The sequence below is a fragment of the Pimephales promelas genome, chromosome 7 (assembly GCF_988280905.1).
Source record: "Pimephales promelas chromosome 7, fPimPro1.hap1.1, whole genome shotgun sequence".
Taxonomy (NCBI): Eukaryota; Metazoa; Chordata; class Actinopteri; order Cypriniformes; family Leuciscidae; genus Pimephales; species Pimephales promelas.
The window spans coordinates 29,515,370-29,530,279 of record NC_142775.1 but is presented as its reverse complement, the minus strand read 5'-3'; the positions used below and the strand labels follow the sequence as shown (position 1 = coordinate 29,530,279).

At 39.3% G+C, this 14,910-nt stretch overlaps 1 protein-coding gene across 1 annotated transcript in view; it reads left to right on the top strand.

Annotated features, from left to right (window-relative positions):
• The window catches only part of abcb6b (ATP binding cassette subfamily B member 6 (LAN blood group) b), a 135,850-nt gene that overhangs the window by 119,413 nt on the left and 1,527 nt on the right, over window positions 1-14,910 (top strand). Inside the window, 5 exon segments of the mRNA XM_089133313.1 lie at window positions 6,571-6,745; window positions 7,093-7,205; window positions 7,286-7,380; window positions 12,746-12,814; window positions 14,807-14,910. Of these exon segments, the coding sequence (XP_088989439.1) occupies window positions 6,571-6,745; window positions 7,093-7,205; window positions 7,286-7,380; window positions 12,746-12,814; window positions 14,807-14,910 (556 nt within the window).

Genomic DNA, 14,910 nt, shown 5'->3' with positions numbered 1-14,910 from the left:
TTACCACCCCAACCTTTTGAATAATAAAGTACATAAAATAAACCTTTAGGATTAGAACCATTCATACCAGTCTCCACAGTGTTAGTTTGTATTTTGATATATATCTTTTGTATTTGAAGGAGTTTCACCGCACTCACGGTAAACAAGGTGCCAGACAGACACAACTCGACAACTCAAAAAATAAATAAACTGTTCGCACACTTGAATCCTTTCAGCAAATTGAATAGCCAAGCTTTCGGTCACAAAACCATCCTCAGGGCAGGGGATATATCTTTTGTATATATATATCTCTTTCACCAATAATTCCCTGTCCACTTTCCAGTTCACTCATTAGATTTTGAATTTTTGTTTGCTTTTCACTGGCACTTGTTCCTCTCAGAAAACTTTTGTTGACACTTCTGGCCTTTATACATGAAGTATGTTTTCTAATGGCTATCTATCTTTTTAGTCATTTCATTTGTCCTTTCCATCTTATACAGATACATTCATATTATGGATATTCTTGGGTTCAATTGAAATGTATTGTTTTGGTTTGGTTCATGCTGGTTTGGTTCTGGCTGCTTCTCGATTTGTGGTATAGGCGCTGCATCGTTGTGGTTTGCATTATTACTTCACCAGGTATGCATGTTTTGCTAAACTATACTTTAAGTATATGGTTTGTGCTTTATTAAGTGAATATATTATTGTCATTAGTTAGTTGTAGTAGTTACTGTCAATTGAATATCACGACTGGTGATTTCAACATAGCGTCTCCCATGTTGGAGCATCCCTCTATTTAGAATAAAACTACTTTTATTCATGTCATGTGAGTGTACATCATTGTAAACATATATTCCTCAGATGTATTATTTATACATTTTAAAGTGTAAAAGTTGAATTAGCAAAAACAGTTTTCTAACATGTTTAGAGTACTAGAATGCAGCCTTATTGATAGAAAACCATTCATCGATGTTTACTGGCGCAGTAAAAATTGATGACCCTTCATGCTGGGATCCAGCTGTGCTTCTGTCGTACTTCACTATATGAAACACTTCATAAAAGGAGGTTATTGATTCTGTTACAGTGATTACAGAGGGCAAGTGGTCACCAGAGACATTTTCCAGTTTCAGCAGTCTGTCTTTTGATTAATTTTTCTGTCTGTGGCGTTGTCTTTGCACGTAACATACGGTAATAACATTTAACTGTAGGATGAAACAGAAAATGGAAAGGAGACTGAAAGAGAACGACCCCTTGCCCCCGCTGAACCTCTGTATTTCTGAGGCACTGTGCTTCATTGATGTTACGGCTGACTTAGTGGATTGCAGAGGAGAAGAGACTGGAGTCTATAACAATCCTGTGAAGTGTTAAACAGAGCAGCATGTGGAGGTTCGTGTAAACAAGATGTTTTGCGTACATTTGGTCCAGGTTAGGAGCACATGGGTAGTTCCCTCCCAGCCTTTTTTTCCTTTTTTTGTGCCTTTCAAGTAAACGGTTGCAGCCCTGATTTGTGCGCACATCTGGTTGGATATGCAGAACAATACTTGTATCTGCTTCTCACCAAGTGGATTCAATTGTAGTATGTTTTATGTTTTGCATATCACAGTTTTGCTTGGGTTTCTCTCATCTTTGAGCCTCTGATATGGCTTGTTTTCCCCGTCTGAGGGTCTAGACGTGCTGTGCCATGTGAAACGCAAAACCAGTTGACTTAGTGTCACAAATAAACTAGAAAATTGTTTATGTTTCTGGCTACACTGAGTGGCCATTAAGTAGTCAAACTATTATAAACAACGTATATAAACATTTAAGTTCATCATGGCATAAAAAAATGGTGCACTGTAACTGATTTTGACATGCACATTAGTCATATGAGGGCGATAATTCAATTGTTAACGGTAATATGTGCCTCATTTTTCTTATTTTGCACAACTTGAATATATAAGGCAACATCTAAACAATGTGCTATTTAAGAATTAGTACAGTTTAGTGACTTGAAATGCAGGTCCTGGTGTATTAGGGCCTGCATGAATACTAATTTTTACTAGTCGACATATAAAAAATATTATTTATCTTATATAAATGATACACTGTGCAGCTTTAGCATGGTGGGCAACTAGAGAAGAGTGTGCCCTGTGCATTTTGCCATTGATGCTTTCTTTGTCATAAATGCTACAGAACAGAAGTCTTACTCTGGGCAGCATTTACTTAGCTTCAGGGTGTCTGAGCAGTTTTCAACAGTTCTGGCTTGCTTACATGCTATATTGGGAGTGCAAAGTACTCCAGGTTCACTCTATTTTCACTTCTTGTAAGTAATTCCAAATATATTGGAGCTTTTATGCCACAGTGTGGACAAGGATGAACTAGAAAGATTACCCGCCGATGTGATCCTTTGTGTATGTCATTGAGGCTGGTGAGCGAGGATTCCACTCATTGCTGTTGTGGGGAACAGAGAAAGTCCAGGTATCTGCTATTCTGAGTGTTTCTTGTCCGAAGCCCACTGCATTCTGACTCATCATTGATGTTGTCCTGGGGAACGGAGAAAAGCCCGCTGCATTCTGTCCTCCCATTGCTGTCCCAGAGGATCTGGGTAATTTACCTAGCTCTGAGCCTTCCTACTTGGGAGACACTGTTCGTCATTTCATCGTCACTGTTCTGGAGACAGAGAAATTTAGTTACTTACCTTGATGTCTTGAACATTCCTATTCGAAGAGTACAGCACCCTGCTCCATCACCACTGTCCTGGAGGACGGGGACACTGAGTTACTCGTATTTCTGAGGGCCTCCCCACTTGAAGCTCTGCGTACTCTGCTCCACCACCGTTGTCCTGAAGAGTCTTGTGTCTATTTGGGAGTGTTTTAGAGTCATTTACATTTAATTAAGCAAAATCTGTTCTTTTTACCTTGTTGTCCTGCCTTGTGTTGTCCCTTTGGTGTAGCTCCCCAGAGTGGTATTCATTAAGGGTGGTGTGATGGAGGGCCCTGCAACCCCTGGCCCGTGACATTTACACTCCAAACACTCAAATATACCAGCACACCTCATCTCCTTTCAGCATATAGAACAAGTGCAACTAAATATATAGTATGTGATCTGTGACTAGTTGACTCGGGCTAGTGGTAGAACCAATTGACTTTTGTGTATACTAGAGTCTGTCTGAAGTGAGAGTCCAGTGTTCCTCACTGATGACAACCTGATTTTAACCTGAATCCATTTCAAATGGCGGAAAAGATACTCAAATACAGTCGATATCTAAATGGCATGATGAAAGTAAATATCTTAATCATGCTTGAGAGAATGGGTTTTCACTAAAAGTGCAGTATTTCCAAAATATTGAAATGTATAATTGTGCCAATCTTTTCTAATTTGTTTCTTCTTCTAAGACTTTTTTTTAAAACTTCAAAGGCATAAATGTGCTGACTTCTTTCACTTTTTTTCTGAAAATGAATACTGAGAATACTGTTGCAAATAGGACCGGAAACCAGAGCGAAAGTGCCGTCTCTTAGGATAAAAGTTGTATTGTGAGGGGACAGATGCTACACTCCCATAAAGACCTGGGAAGCCATTTGTGTTTCACATGGCTGCAGTAAGCCCTCTCTCACCCGGCCCAGTCTGATGTTAATTAGTTCATAAATTAAGGACATTGACTTTTTTTAAGAGCCAAATGAATGGGAAGAAGGAATGGAAAGATGGTGAATTAAGCACACTAAAAAACAGGCGAAAAATAAACAAAAGAAAAAACAAAAAAGCAAACTTCAAAGGGGGATCTAATTCGTCAGGCGTTTGAAGTGAAAACATTGAGGCTGGTTCCACTCGCCACATGGATTAATGGTCGACTGAACAGCCAGAGCACCACACGCTCTTCTCCCACTCACTCGCTCTATTATTGTCAGCGCTTGGAGAACGGGGGATTTTCTTTAATGTGATCTAAGAATAATTTTGAGTTTCCCTTGTTGTGGGTAAGATTACGGTCAGTTTTTCTTACAGCAGTTAGTTTGATTCTGTTAGTACATTTTTTGATGTTTGTTGGGTCAGTTTTTCTGAGTTCTGAGTTCAAAAGGAAAAAAAAAAAACCTGAAAGCTTCTCGAAGCTGCATAGACTAAATCGGAAGCTGAAGTGTGTCATTTTAAAATGTTAAATTATTTTCCTATCCCAGCTTAATATGCGGACACAAATGTAGACTATAAAAAAGCCATACATAGGCTGATTAACTACTTATCTATCAGAACATTTGGGTCTTACAAAAATTGCCTTAGTTTAGGGTGAATATTTGACTATTGGGTGGTCATTTTTCAGACTTAATTGCTTGTTGTCTTAAAGTCCGAACTCTCACTCCGCTTGTAAGCATTCACTTTATGGTGTTTGAATCACTGTACATTTGTCAAATAATTTAAAAATCATCTTAAACATCTTTGGTTTCAATTGTATGCACCAAAGTTCAGACATTAGCTTTAGTTAATTGCTGTACAACAGCCAATTCTCTTGTGGGACATTAGGACACAGATAACATATTAGATGTTATCACAAGTTCATAACCATCAATCTGAGACAATCATTGGGTTGGTGATACCTGTGCTATGACCTCATTGCCACAAGATCTAATCTGTATGGATAATCTCCCTTAATTTAATATTGATTTGTAGAGACTTAATGTCTGCACATTTCAGTTTATTCTTCAGATAAGATGCCTTGACATTTCCTCTAATAGTTATGGCTTCAAAGCCCCAATTTCTAGGCAGACACTAATATCTCAGACACCCCAATGCTTTGGCACCAATATCCTCATCCTGGATGACTATTTTAAACATTCTGGATTTTTCTTTTTCAAAGAACTGCTGCTGTCCACATGGAATTTTATAGCTAACTACTGTTGCAAAAGATGTCTGTCCGGGCCTCCGCTGGGATAGAAAATACATAGACTAGACCTTTGGAAACTTATATTGAACATCCCTGGTTTAATATATAACCAGAATTCATTCTTTTGCATTGCAAAATGTGGATAGGTATGATGAGAACAGTCACAATGTAGTTGTGTTTTTGCCCTCGACTCAAGCTTTAAAAGTGGACTGAGACTAAATTTCTGGACTGAGATTTAAGAATTAAAGGATTTAATACAAATTGGTAATAATCAAAATATGACACATTATTTGGATGATCTGATTTATGGTGTGTTCACAATTGGCATGTTTGATTTGATTAAAACAAACCCTGATGAGATTATGTTAGTGCAATTCATTTCAGTGTGAACTGAATTAAGTGTGAACCCTGCCATCTGAACCCTGAACCAAACAAGCGGACTGATTCCACTGAAAAGATGAGTCTCGGACGGTTCACTGAAAAACGATCTCTAGTGCGGTTCGAATGATCGCAACACGGACCAAAGACATGTAAATTAGCCAAAAACCGGACATGATGTCACAAAATGTGACCCTAAAAAGGACAGAATGCTCAAGCATACCCGTTTTTTCTCATCATATTTACAATGTTGCCCATCACAGTTTGGTACAGGCATCCAAACCGCATCTCCTTGCAGCAGATCTTCATTTGTGTGTGTGACGGAGGGATTCCTGCTGCTGTTTTGACTCCTTTTCACGAGTTTTCAGCTGGCCAAAACGCCATTATATGCACATACAACGAGTGCATTTAGCCCGGTACACAGCATTGTTTTGGATGTTCGGTAAGTTCCGTCAGAAAATATACTTAATAAAATGCGACCAATCAGGTTGTGAAAATATCATAATGCCTTTGGGTTCGGGAATTTAAAAATTCCTATAAGAACGCTAAGCGGACCAGGACCAATGGTAAACACACCCTTAATGAAGTGGTGAAAAGTTCGAGAACCATACTGGAGGAAGATCATTATGTAGCTTTGTGTTGCTTCTTACATTTAAATCAATTTTGCAAATTATAGTTTTATAAAATATAAAATGTCAACATTCTGTCAAACAGTGGCTTGTTTTGTGCCACTGCCAAGACATATTTTACTTCAAGCTGAAACATGGAAACGACGTGGACCGTCTCGGCAGCGGGACTCTCGATATATTGCTGAAAGGGGGTCAGCTTAGCGCTTCCTTAAAATTTGTGCCCATTCCAGACCTACTTTGTCTTGTCTCTGCTCCTCTTTATTCTGTTCGAAACCCTTGATGTCAGCTGGCACTGCCTCACAGAGTTTGCCAGGCTTTGGATCTCGGCAGGGGTCTATCGCCGCACCCCTCCCAATAACAGGCAGCATGTGAAGATTGTCACCCTGCTTTATAATTGGGGTTTCAGATCTTCAGAGCTTGGGACCCCTTCATAGCCCATCAGCACCTGGCTCCTTAACTTTCAAAGGCAGTGGAGACCTCCAAACCCTCAGGTGGTGAAATACTTTAAAGTTCGAGCCCCACCTATCCACGATTCACCTGTTGTTATAATGTAGGGCTGCGTAAAGCTAGATAGTCTTTGTATGAAGATAAAAACTAAAACTACGTGCAAATGTCTAAACAAAATGCCTCAATCGTTTGCATATACTGTACGCCAACATAGAATTTCTAGTTGATTAACAAGTACTTTATTTGAGTGACATACCTTTCTTGGCATGTTCATCTTCATACATGCAGGTGAGACAGAACTCCCTCCGATCCTACATTGGTGTAGTTCCTCAGGACACCGTCCTTTTCAATGACAACATCCGTGAGAACATTCGCTACGGACGCATCTCTGCAAGTGACCAGGAAGTGGAAGAGGCTGCAGTGGCTGCTGATATCCACCATAAGATATTATCCCTTCCAGACGGTAGAGGACTGTTAAATTTTTATAGCTAGATTTAGTCATTTATTTTGTCTGTTCAGAGAATAGCAACATTACATTGGAAATTGCTCAAGTTTTATAATGCAGCCAAAGCATAGGTACATCCTTGGAATGCATACACTTCCATTCAAATGTTTGATTTACTGCTCAAGAAACATTGCTTGTTGTTATCATTTTACTGTCTTTACTGTCACTTTTAATCAATTTTATCCATCCTTTGCTGAATTTTTATTCATCTTTCTGACCCAAACATTTGAACGGTAGTGTACGGTGTGTAAATGATTACAAAATGTTAATTTTTCTCTAAACATTCCTTTGGTTATTATTGTTAGGATATGCTACTGAAGTGGGTGAAAGGGGTCTGAAGTTGAGTGGTGGAGAGAAACAGAGAGTGGCCATCGCTCGCACAATCCTGAAATCCCCTCGCATCATTTTGCTTGATGAAGTGAGTAAAAGCTGTCTTGAAGGTTGACAATTTATGATATGGGTATGTACTTAATCCTGCTTCACATGTTTTACTTTCAGGCCACATCTGCTTTAGACAGTCAAACGGAGCGTAACATTCAGGCTTCTCTTGCTAAGGTGTGTGCCAACCACACCACTCTCGTCGTGGCACACAGGTAAGTCTTATTCTTGTTAATGCAACTCAATCTAATGGTCAGTATTGGAGAATTTTTACAAATAAAGGTGTAAAATACCACAGGGGGGACTTCTAGTTAGTTACTTTGTTCGTTTTGGTTAGTTAAGGTCTGTTCACACCATGGATGATAACTATAATGATAATTAAAAATATATAGTTCTAAAAATCATTCTAAATATAAAAGGATGGCAGAGTCCACACCACAACTATAACAAAAGCAGCACAGAAACTACAGAATTCAAATCACGTTTTAGAACGATTTTTTTTTTCCTGTTGAAGAGCGAAAACATTGACAGCCAATCAGAATCCATCCTGCTTTAACAGCTCAAGCATTTAAATTAAGTAGCAGACAACAAAACTGCTGTGCGACAGTAAAAAATGTATATCGTTCGCTGATGTGGATGCTAACATATAGTTAGCGTTATAGTTTATTTTAATGGTTTATCTTTGGTTTGCTTTAAAGTTTTTTGTTCATCTTTACCCTCAGTGCTACTGATGGAGGTCATGTTTCTATCAGAAATAAGACATAAGGTGCTGTCACATTTACTGTTCAGTGAATTTTTACAATAAGTATCCATGTGATCAGGAATTTGCATAAGGGCGAAAAAGTTTTGCAAAAGGTTCAAGATGGTCACACGGACATGTTGACCAACAGAAGGTTTCAAATTGTTTTGTTACATCACTATATGTGACAATGGATTTTTTTTCTGTGAAATTACACTGACATTTCACTAATGTGACCTTATCTGTCCTGATGAAATGTCCAGGCCCTGAAATATATTGTCTACTGCTCTATATTCAAAGCTTTATCCCTCAGATAACATCATGTATTGATAAAAGCTTTTGTTGGGCCATCTGGGCCATATCTCTAGCATTAATTAAATTGATCTATTTGTCCTTAAACCCAGTGTCTTCAGAATAACACCCTAGCTTAAAGAAATGAAAGGTGTATGAAGGAAAATCCAAACAATGGCAAGCAGCTGTCTCCCAAATGAGATAAATACGGTGGCCGTGAGAGCTCAACACGCTGCAACTGAAGCAAACACATGCAAATAGAAAAAAAAATGGAAAAAACGTGTGCAAATAGGAAAAAAAACAAAACAAAACAAAACAAAAACATCATCAGTTTCACAACACATGTGCTCCAAATACAGAAGCGCGCTGCAAAAGTTCACAACACAACCAAATACAGAAATATGCTTACAAATAACACAGACCACAGCGGGAATGTTTCCAGGGGAACCAAATAAGTGACGAACCTGGCTGGGACGTGCTTATTGCTCGTAAACATCCCTATGTCCTACTCCTTTCGAATGGCAGACGGCAGAGCCCTTAAATTGGGACTTTGGAGTAAGCAGGGCTCTACTGTGCTCTAGGAGCAACGAAAGAAAACGATATTTCCTCATTATTTTCACCGTCCTGGGATGGTCCCATCCCATGACAACGCTGCATGGTGTCCATCGAAGAGCTGTTATTACGACAGAAATATAATGCTGTTAACATAACGGTTGCAAATATTAGAATTTTTTTTTCACTTTACAAAAAAGATTTTATAATATGCATGTATATCTGTGTGTCTCAACTTTAAAACTTGGACCGTACATTACCATTTCTTATGAAACCTTTCTTTATGAAAATGTAAAATAACATGAAACAATTTGTACAGTGTAACTGATGAAATATAAATATCTTTCCTTCATGTTGTTGTTCTCTATCTTTTAAGTTTTCTTCAGTTGCAGCGCGTTGAGCTTTCTCGGCCACCGTAGATAAAGCTGTTCATGACATACAAGCTGAGCTCATAGTTCACACCTTTGTGTTTGTGGTGTGGTTCCATTTAAATGTGTTTTTAATATCTGAAAGCTTTAAAGAGAGGGTATATTAAAATTTCCACCCTTGATTTTATGAAACATTTAACAGTACGGTTACTCTACAGCAATTCTCAGTTTTTTTCCCATGACTTTGAAACTCAAAATATTTTGTGCATTTTTTTGTGTGCAAAGTATTTTTTTTAATGAAATGAAAGCACAGCCTAATTGAAAAATATTAGATAAACTTCAGCATCTGTGCTGTACATCAGTGTGACTGCATGTTGAATTTAGACATACTGAAGAAGTCTTGTCAATGCAAAATATTTGCGCTTACCCAATTTTTCACTCAGCTGGTTGTCATTTAAAGCCGCACATAGCCGGCAACATTTAAAACATCTGTTCAGAGCAGTAAATGGTTGACAGGTGAGCAGGCGTTCTGTCCCTGTCAATTAGTGTTTGCACTACAGATGTGATTTTATGACCACCTTCGGATATGGTTTCAGTGATCTGACCACAAAATCTCTTTACACTTGTATTTAGTGCAGTCATCCATCAAGATGGATGTTAGGGAGTTCAATTCACTTGACAAAATGTGTTTATTTGGAATGTTCTGCAATGCATTTATGTTAATGGATATCGAAGAGTTATGACTTAATCTACGTCTTCAAATACAATCCGGTTTAAGCGGTTGGGGTCAGTAAGATTTCAAAATGATTTAGCAAGGACACATTAAATTGATCAAGTGACAGCAAAGACATGTATCATTTTACAAAGAAAAATGATTTCAACATTGAAAATAATAGAATAAAAAGATTTCTTCAGCAGCAGCAGATTAGAATTCTTTTTGAAGGATCATGTGGCACTAAAGACTGCAGTAATGAGTTTTGCCATCACAGGAATAAATAACATTTTAAAATATTGCAATTGAAAATAACCGTTTTCCATTTTGAATATTGTTTCACACAAATATTACTCTTTCTACTGTATTTTTACTTTGATCAAATAGAGGCAGCCTTGAGCATACTAGACTTCTTTCAAAAAAATCCTACTGACCTAATGTATTATAAATTAGCATGTGTTCATTTAATATACACGTACGTATGTATTGCATCCACATGTATTTATAGAAATATACATGTATTGTTAATTTAAGTTGTCATATTTGAGAGTGCTGAAGCTGTCATATTTTGTGCATGCAATCTTTGTCAATGCATGCGGATACTCTCATTTGTATTTGCATTTTTGTTTGTCTAATTCATGCAATTGTATGTCCACCTGTAGTTTCTTCTCCTCCCCTCGAATTCTACAATGATTTAGTGCTAATTACTCAAACTAAAATTGGACACCTTGCAATTTATCTATATTTAAAACATTTATCCCTTTTTTTAAGAGGCATTGTTAGTCAGGAAGTGCACCACAGTACAAATATGTCCCAAACTATTTTTTCCAAGAATTGTTTCACCGCTAGTCCACATGATGATAGTGTCTGCTATGTCCTCAACAGAAAACATGTGTGCCTGATAGTTATTAGTGTGGAATTATTTTGTACAGGTGTTTCATGAGAAGAGCGAATACGTTTGACATTGATTCAACCACCTCGCTCGCTCTCTCTTCCTCTCTGCTGGTCACCTTTTTTTTCTTGTCTTTCTGCGAAAAATTCCACCACTCTCGTACTCCTGACGTCACTTTCGGAAAGTGTCTCTGACCATCCGGCGCCTCTGTTTCCTTCTCTCTAATGTTTTTCCCTCTGTCTTTCATTGCTCTACTCTTTAGAAAATTGTAAACACATCAGGATCAGAGTCTGCAAGCTTTGATCCCGCCCAGCCTCTGAGACAGTGGTGTCACTTTGATCTGTTTTGGGGTGGTGGTTCTGGGGTTAGCTATCAATAAAGAAGTCTCCGCTCCTTTGTTTGAAGATGAAGGGCAGCTGAGAGGGTGACCTGCAGAAGGTTTCGGGTGTGAATTAAAGAAGCCGTGTGTGTGTGTGGATTAGATTAAGGGGGATCTAGTGCTTAAAGACGCTGCCGCTGCTTTAAATTAGGCAGTCCGTTTACAGTACAACGGCGGATGAATCGCTCTGATTTCTGAACAGGATGCGAACAAGATTTAAGGTTTGAATTTAATGCAGAAATGAAAACAGGCTTTAATGGCAGAGTAAGTGATCTGTTTCCTTTCTGTGCCCTTTAAATTGAAGTCTAATGTTTTTGATGTTACTTCTTCCAGTCTTACTAAAGTACTTTCAATGTTTACATATTCCATTCTAACTTTATATGCTGGCAACCACTAGCTATTTTTAGATTGTAAACATTGTGGCTCTGTGGCACTATCAAAGCATTGTTTTCTTTGAGCATTCTGACCAGATTGACACAGCAGCAACACTGACTCTTCCAATGATGTGAGTTTAAGGTGGGACTGTCCATTTGTTCTAAAAAAATGGATAGGCACTTCCACCAAATCAATATCAAAATCTAGCAGTCATCTGCATCTACAGGGGTTGGACAATGAAACTGGAACACTGGCCAATGTTGGAGGTTTCACATCTATATGCCTGGCGGCCAATCTTCAGAGTGAAGCACGGGTGGATCAGTGATGGTTTGAGCTCCAATATCATGACAATCCTGATTGTATTTGATGGACACGACACTGCCGAGGACTACCAAACCCTTCTGGAGGATCATGAGCACCTGATGCTCAAACCGTGTATCAGCATGATCATGCACCAACACACTTGTGTTGTGTCACAGCAAGACTTGTGACAGAAGGGTTTGATGAAGATGAAAGTGATGTTGAACATGCACAGTCACCAGATCTAAATATTATTGAGGTGTTTTGGAGGAGCGAGTCCACCAGCATCATATAGTGACCTGGACACTGCTCTGGAAGAGGAATGGCTCATAATCCCTTTGGTCACTGTGAAGGACTTCTATCTGTCATTCCCAAGATGAGTTGGTGCTGTATTTGGATGCAAAATGAGGCCCTCACCATACTAACAAATGATTGTGTTGTAAAACCAGGTGTTTCAGTTTCATTTTCCAACCCCTGTAGGCCCAAAAGTTGCACTTGAACACACCACCAAGACTTTAGTCAGTGGTCAACTAGTACACGTTCTGAGCCAGCATGTTAGGCATACTCTCCATACCAGCAGGTGGCAGTAAAAAAAAAAAAAAAAGTAAATTCAAAAGGAGTAATGGAAGAACTGCAGCTATACAAGGAATAAACAAAGCAAAGCTTGCTTACCAGTGGGCCTGTCCCAATACCCACGATTACAGTCTCGGGCACTTGAAAACATATGCACTTAACAGGAAATTCACATTCAATGATGCAAAACTATCTCCTGTCTGATTAATGCTTAAGCTCAGTGCCCTAAACGTCACTTTAAAGCAGTGTTTGAACTTTAGTATATCCTATTGTTAATCATGTTCAGGAAGTCTTGTGCCCTGTAATTGTAAGATGTCCAGTAAAACTTTCAAGTGTATGTTAAATTTAATTAGATTTTACCTATAATTTGGTCATGTGCATTATTTTTTTTATTTTCAGGTTATCCACCATCATCAGCTCTGATCAGATCCTCGTCCTTCAAGATGGGCGGATAGCAGAACGAGGAAGGTCAGTAGAGTGTGTGTGTGAGCTTTTGTCCTCCTTACAGACAAACCTACTGTAAAGATTCAAAAGACACACCCTGCTTGGCCTAGGAACGGCCAGATCCCGGGCGGTATAAAAGAGGAAATGTGACACCCTCTCTGTCCTGATTGAGTAAAATTCCTTTGGTTCGGTGGAGAGTGAACCATAGAAGACGTGTTGGGACAGACAGGGTCTTCTTCATCCTTGGGAAACTTAAGATCTGTTTGTGAGTGTGTCCCAGAGGCTCTGTTCTTGTTATCAGTCAATCTGTAGTCTTAACCTGAGGGCCGTCTGAGTGTATCCTCATCTTCCCAGAGACAGGATATAGTCTCTCAGTGTCCGAGCGGTCCACGCCCTGCCCGATCGCTGTGTCCTGTCTCGCTGCAGGCCCTCAGGTGCTACACGCACACATAGAGAGTTCTTCCTTTAAACCTGACACACACACAGAGCATCCCACTAATGGACTTCTCCATTCATCCTGGCCGTTCAGCCCCGATGTTAACCCTGTGCTCACTGTCCTTCACTTCTGCCCTTTGATATATGAGCTACAGCCAACAGACCGGCCTCAAGACACACACAGCCGTCAGGGATGTAACTCCACACCTCGAACATTCATCCCTGACTGACACTGCGATGTAAACATGACCCACGCAGGCTTTTAACCCACAGGAACAGCGTATCGGAATACCCACGTTCACAGGGACGGAGCGAGGTGGGAATGTCCATTCAGGGAGGTGAAGGGTTAATGCTTTTAGAATAGAAGAATTAATAGATACACCTTGTGCTGCCCCTTAACAGGCTGCTTCCTGAAAAGAGACGTCTGTGGTCTGGGAAATCTCTGGGAAAAGGTTTGACAAGGATGGTGGATGTTAGGTTCACATGGTCATTGAAAAGCTGGAAGTGTCGGAATTTTTAGAGGGATATTTTTTTTTTTTTTTCAGTTCTGGAAAATTCATGTACATTTTTTTTAATCACTAATTCTAGTTACAGTATACTCAGAAAAGAAATATTCAGACATTTATTATATATATATATATATATATATATATATATATATTATATTATATGTTATGTTTTAAAGTGCAATATATTGGGGGGGAAAAGGTGTGGGGATCCTGGAGAATAAGAATTGGCCATGTTACTAATTTATACAGGGAATAATCTGCTTTTGCGGCTATTACAGAATGCTTCCTGGTATCTGTTTAAAGCTTCTGGTGTGACTTTCCATTATGATGAGAACATATTCCACATTCTAATTCCCAGAGTTCAGTGCCCCATATTGTGTTTGCTTCACTTTTGATGTCATACTTCCAAGTAATTGATGCCTCAACAAACTTGACCCTAGACCGACCCTCCTGACTCTCTGTTTTAGCAATCAAAGAAAAGAAAAGAAAAGAGAATGGAGATGGTCCTGAGAGTTTCCTTGCCCTGAAGTGATTTCTGGAGCCAGAGGAAAGCTTTCATTTGGCTTCCCCGGCCCCCTGTGAAGTTAAACTGCTCTAAAGTCCTTTTAAGACGAGCCAGTCCACTTTGGCAGCCATCTTTACAATGCCCTAGGCTGCGGTTTTCTGTCTAGTTTACAGTCAAGCAAATCTCCTATTTTAATTGGCAATGTCAGAAATATCAAAAACTGTTGGCAGTTTAACTCCCTTTTTTATAAAAACTGGAAGGTGTAGCTTTCAAGGTGGAGGACCAATTGACATTCTACTGAATAACACTGATCAGCACAGACCATCACCAGATTACAGTACGTCTCTTTTGAGACATTCCACGACCTGACAAATGCAGATCCTACGTGTTAAATTGGCAAACATCAACAACAGACAAAGTGATCCAGCAAAACCCAATGAAATGTCTGTTGCCGCTGGTCGACGTCTGTCGGTGCAGTTCGTTTTGGACTCTACAGCCACCATATTTAATGTTGCAATTCCTCTTGTGGTCTTTCTGCTAATGTCTCTGACTGCTCTCTGTCTGTAGGCATGAGGAGCTGCTGGCCATGGGGGGACTGTACGCTGCAATGTGGTTAAAACAGCAGCAAACCCCAGAGTCAGAGGTCTCCACAGACGAACAACCGCAGGAGC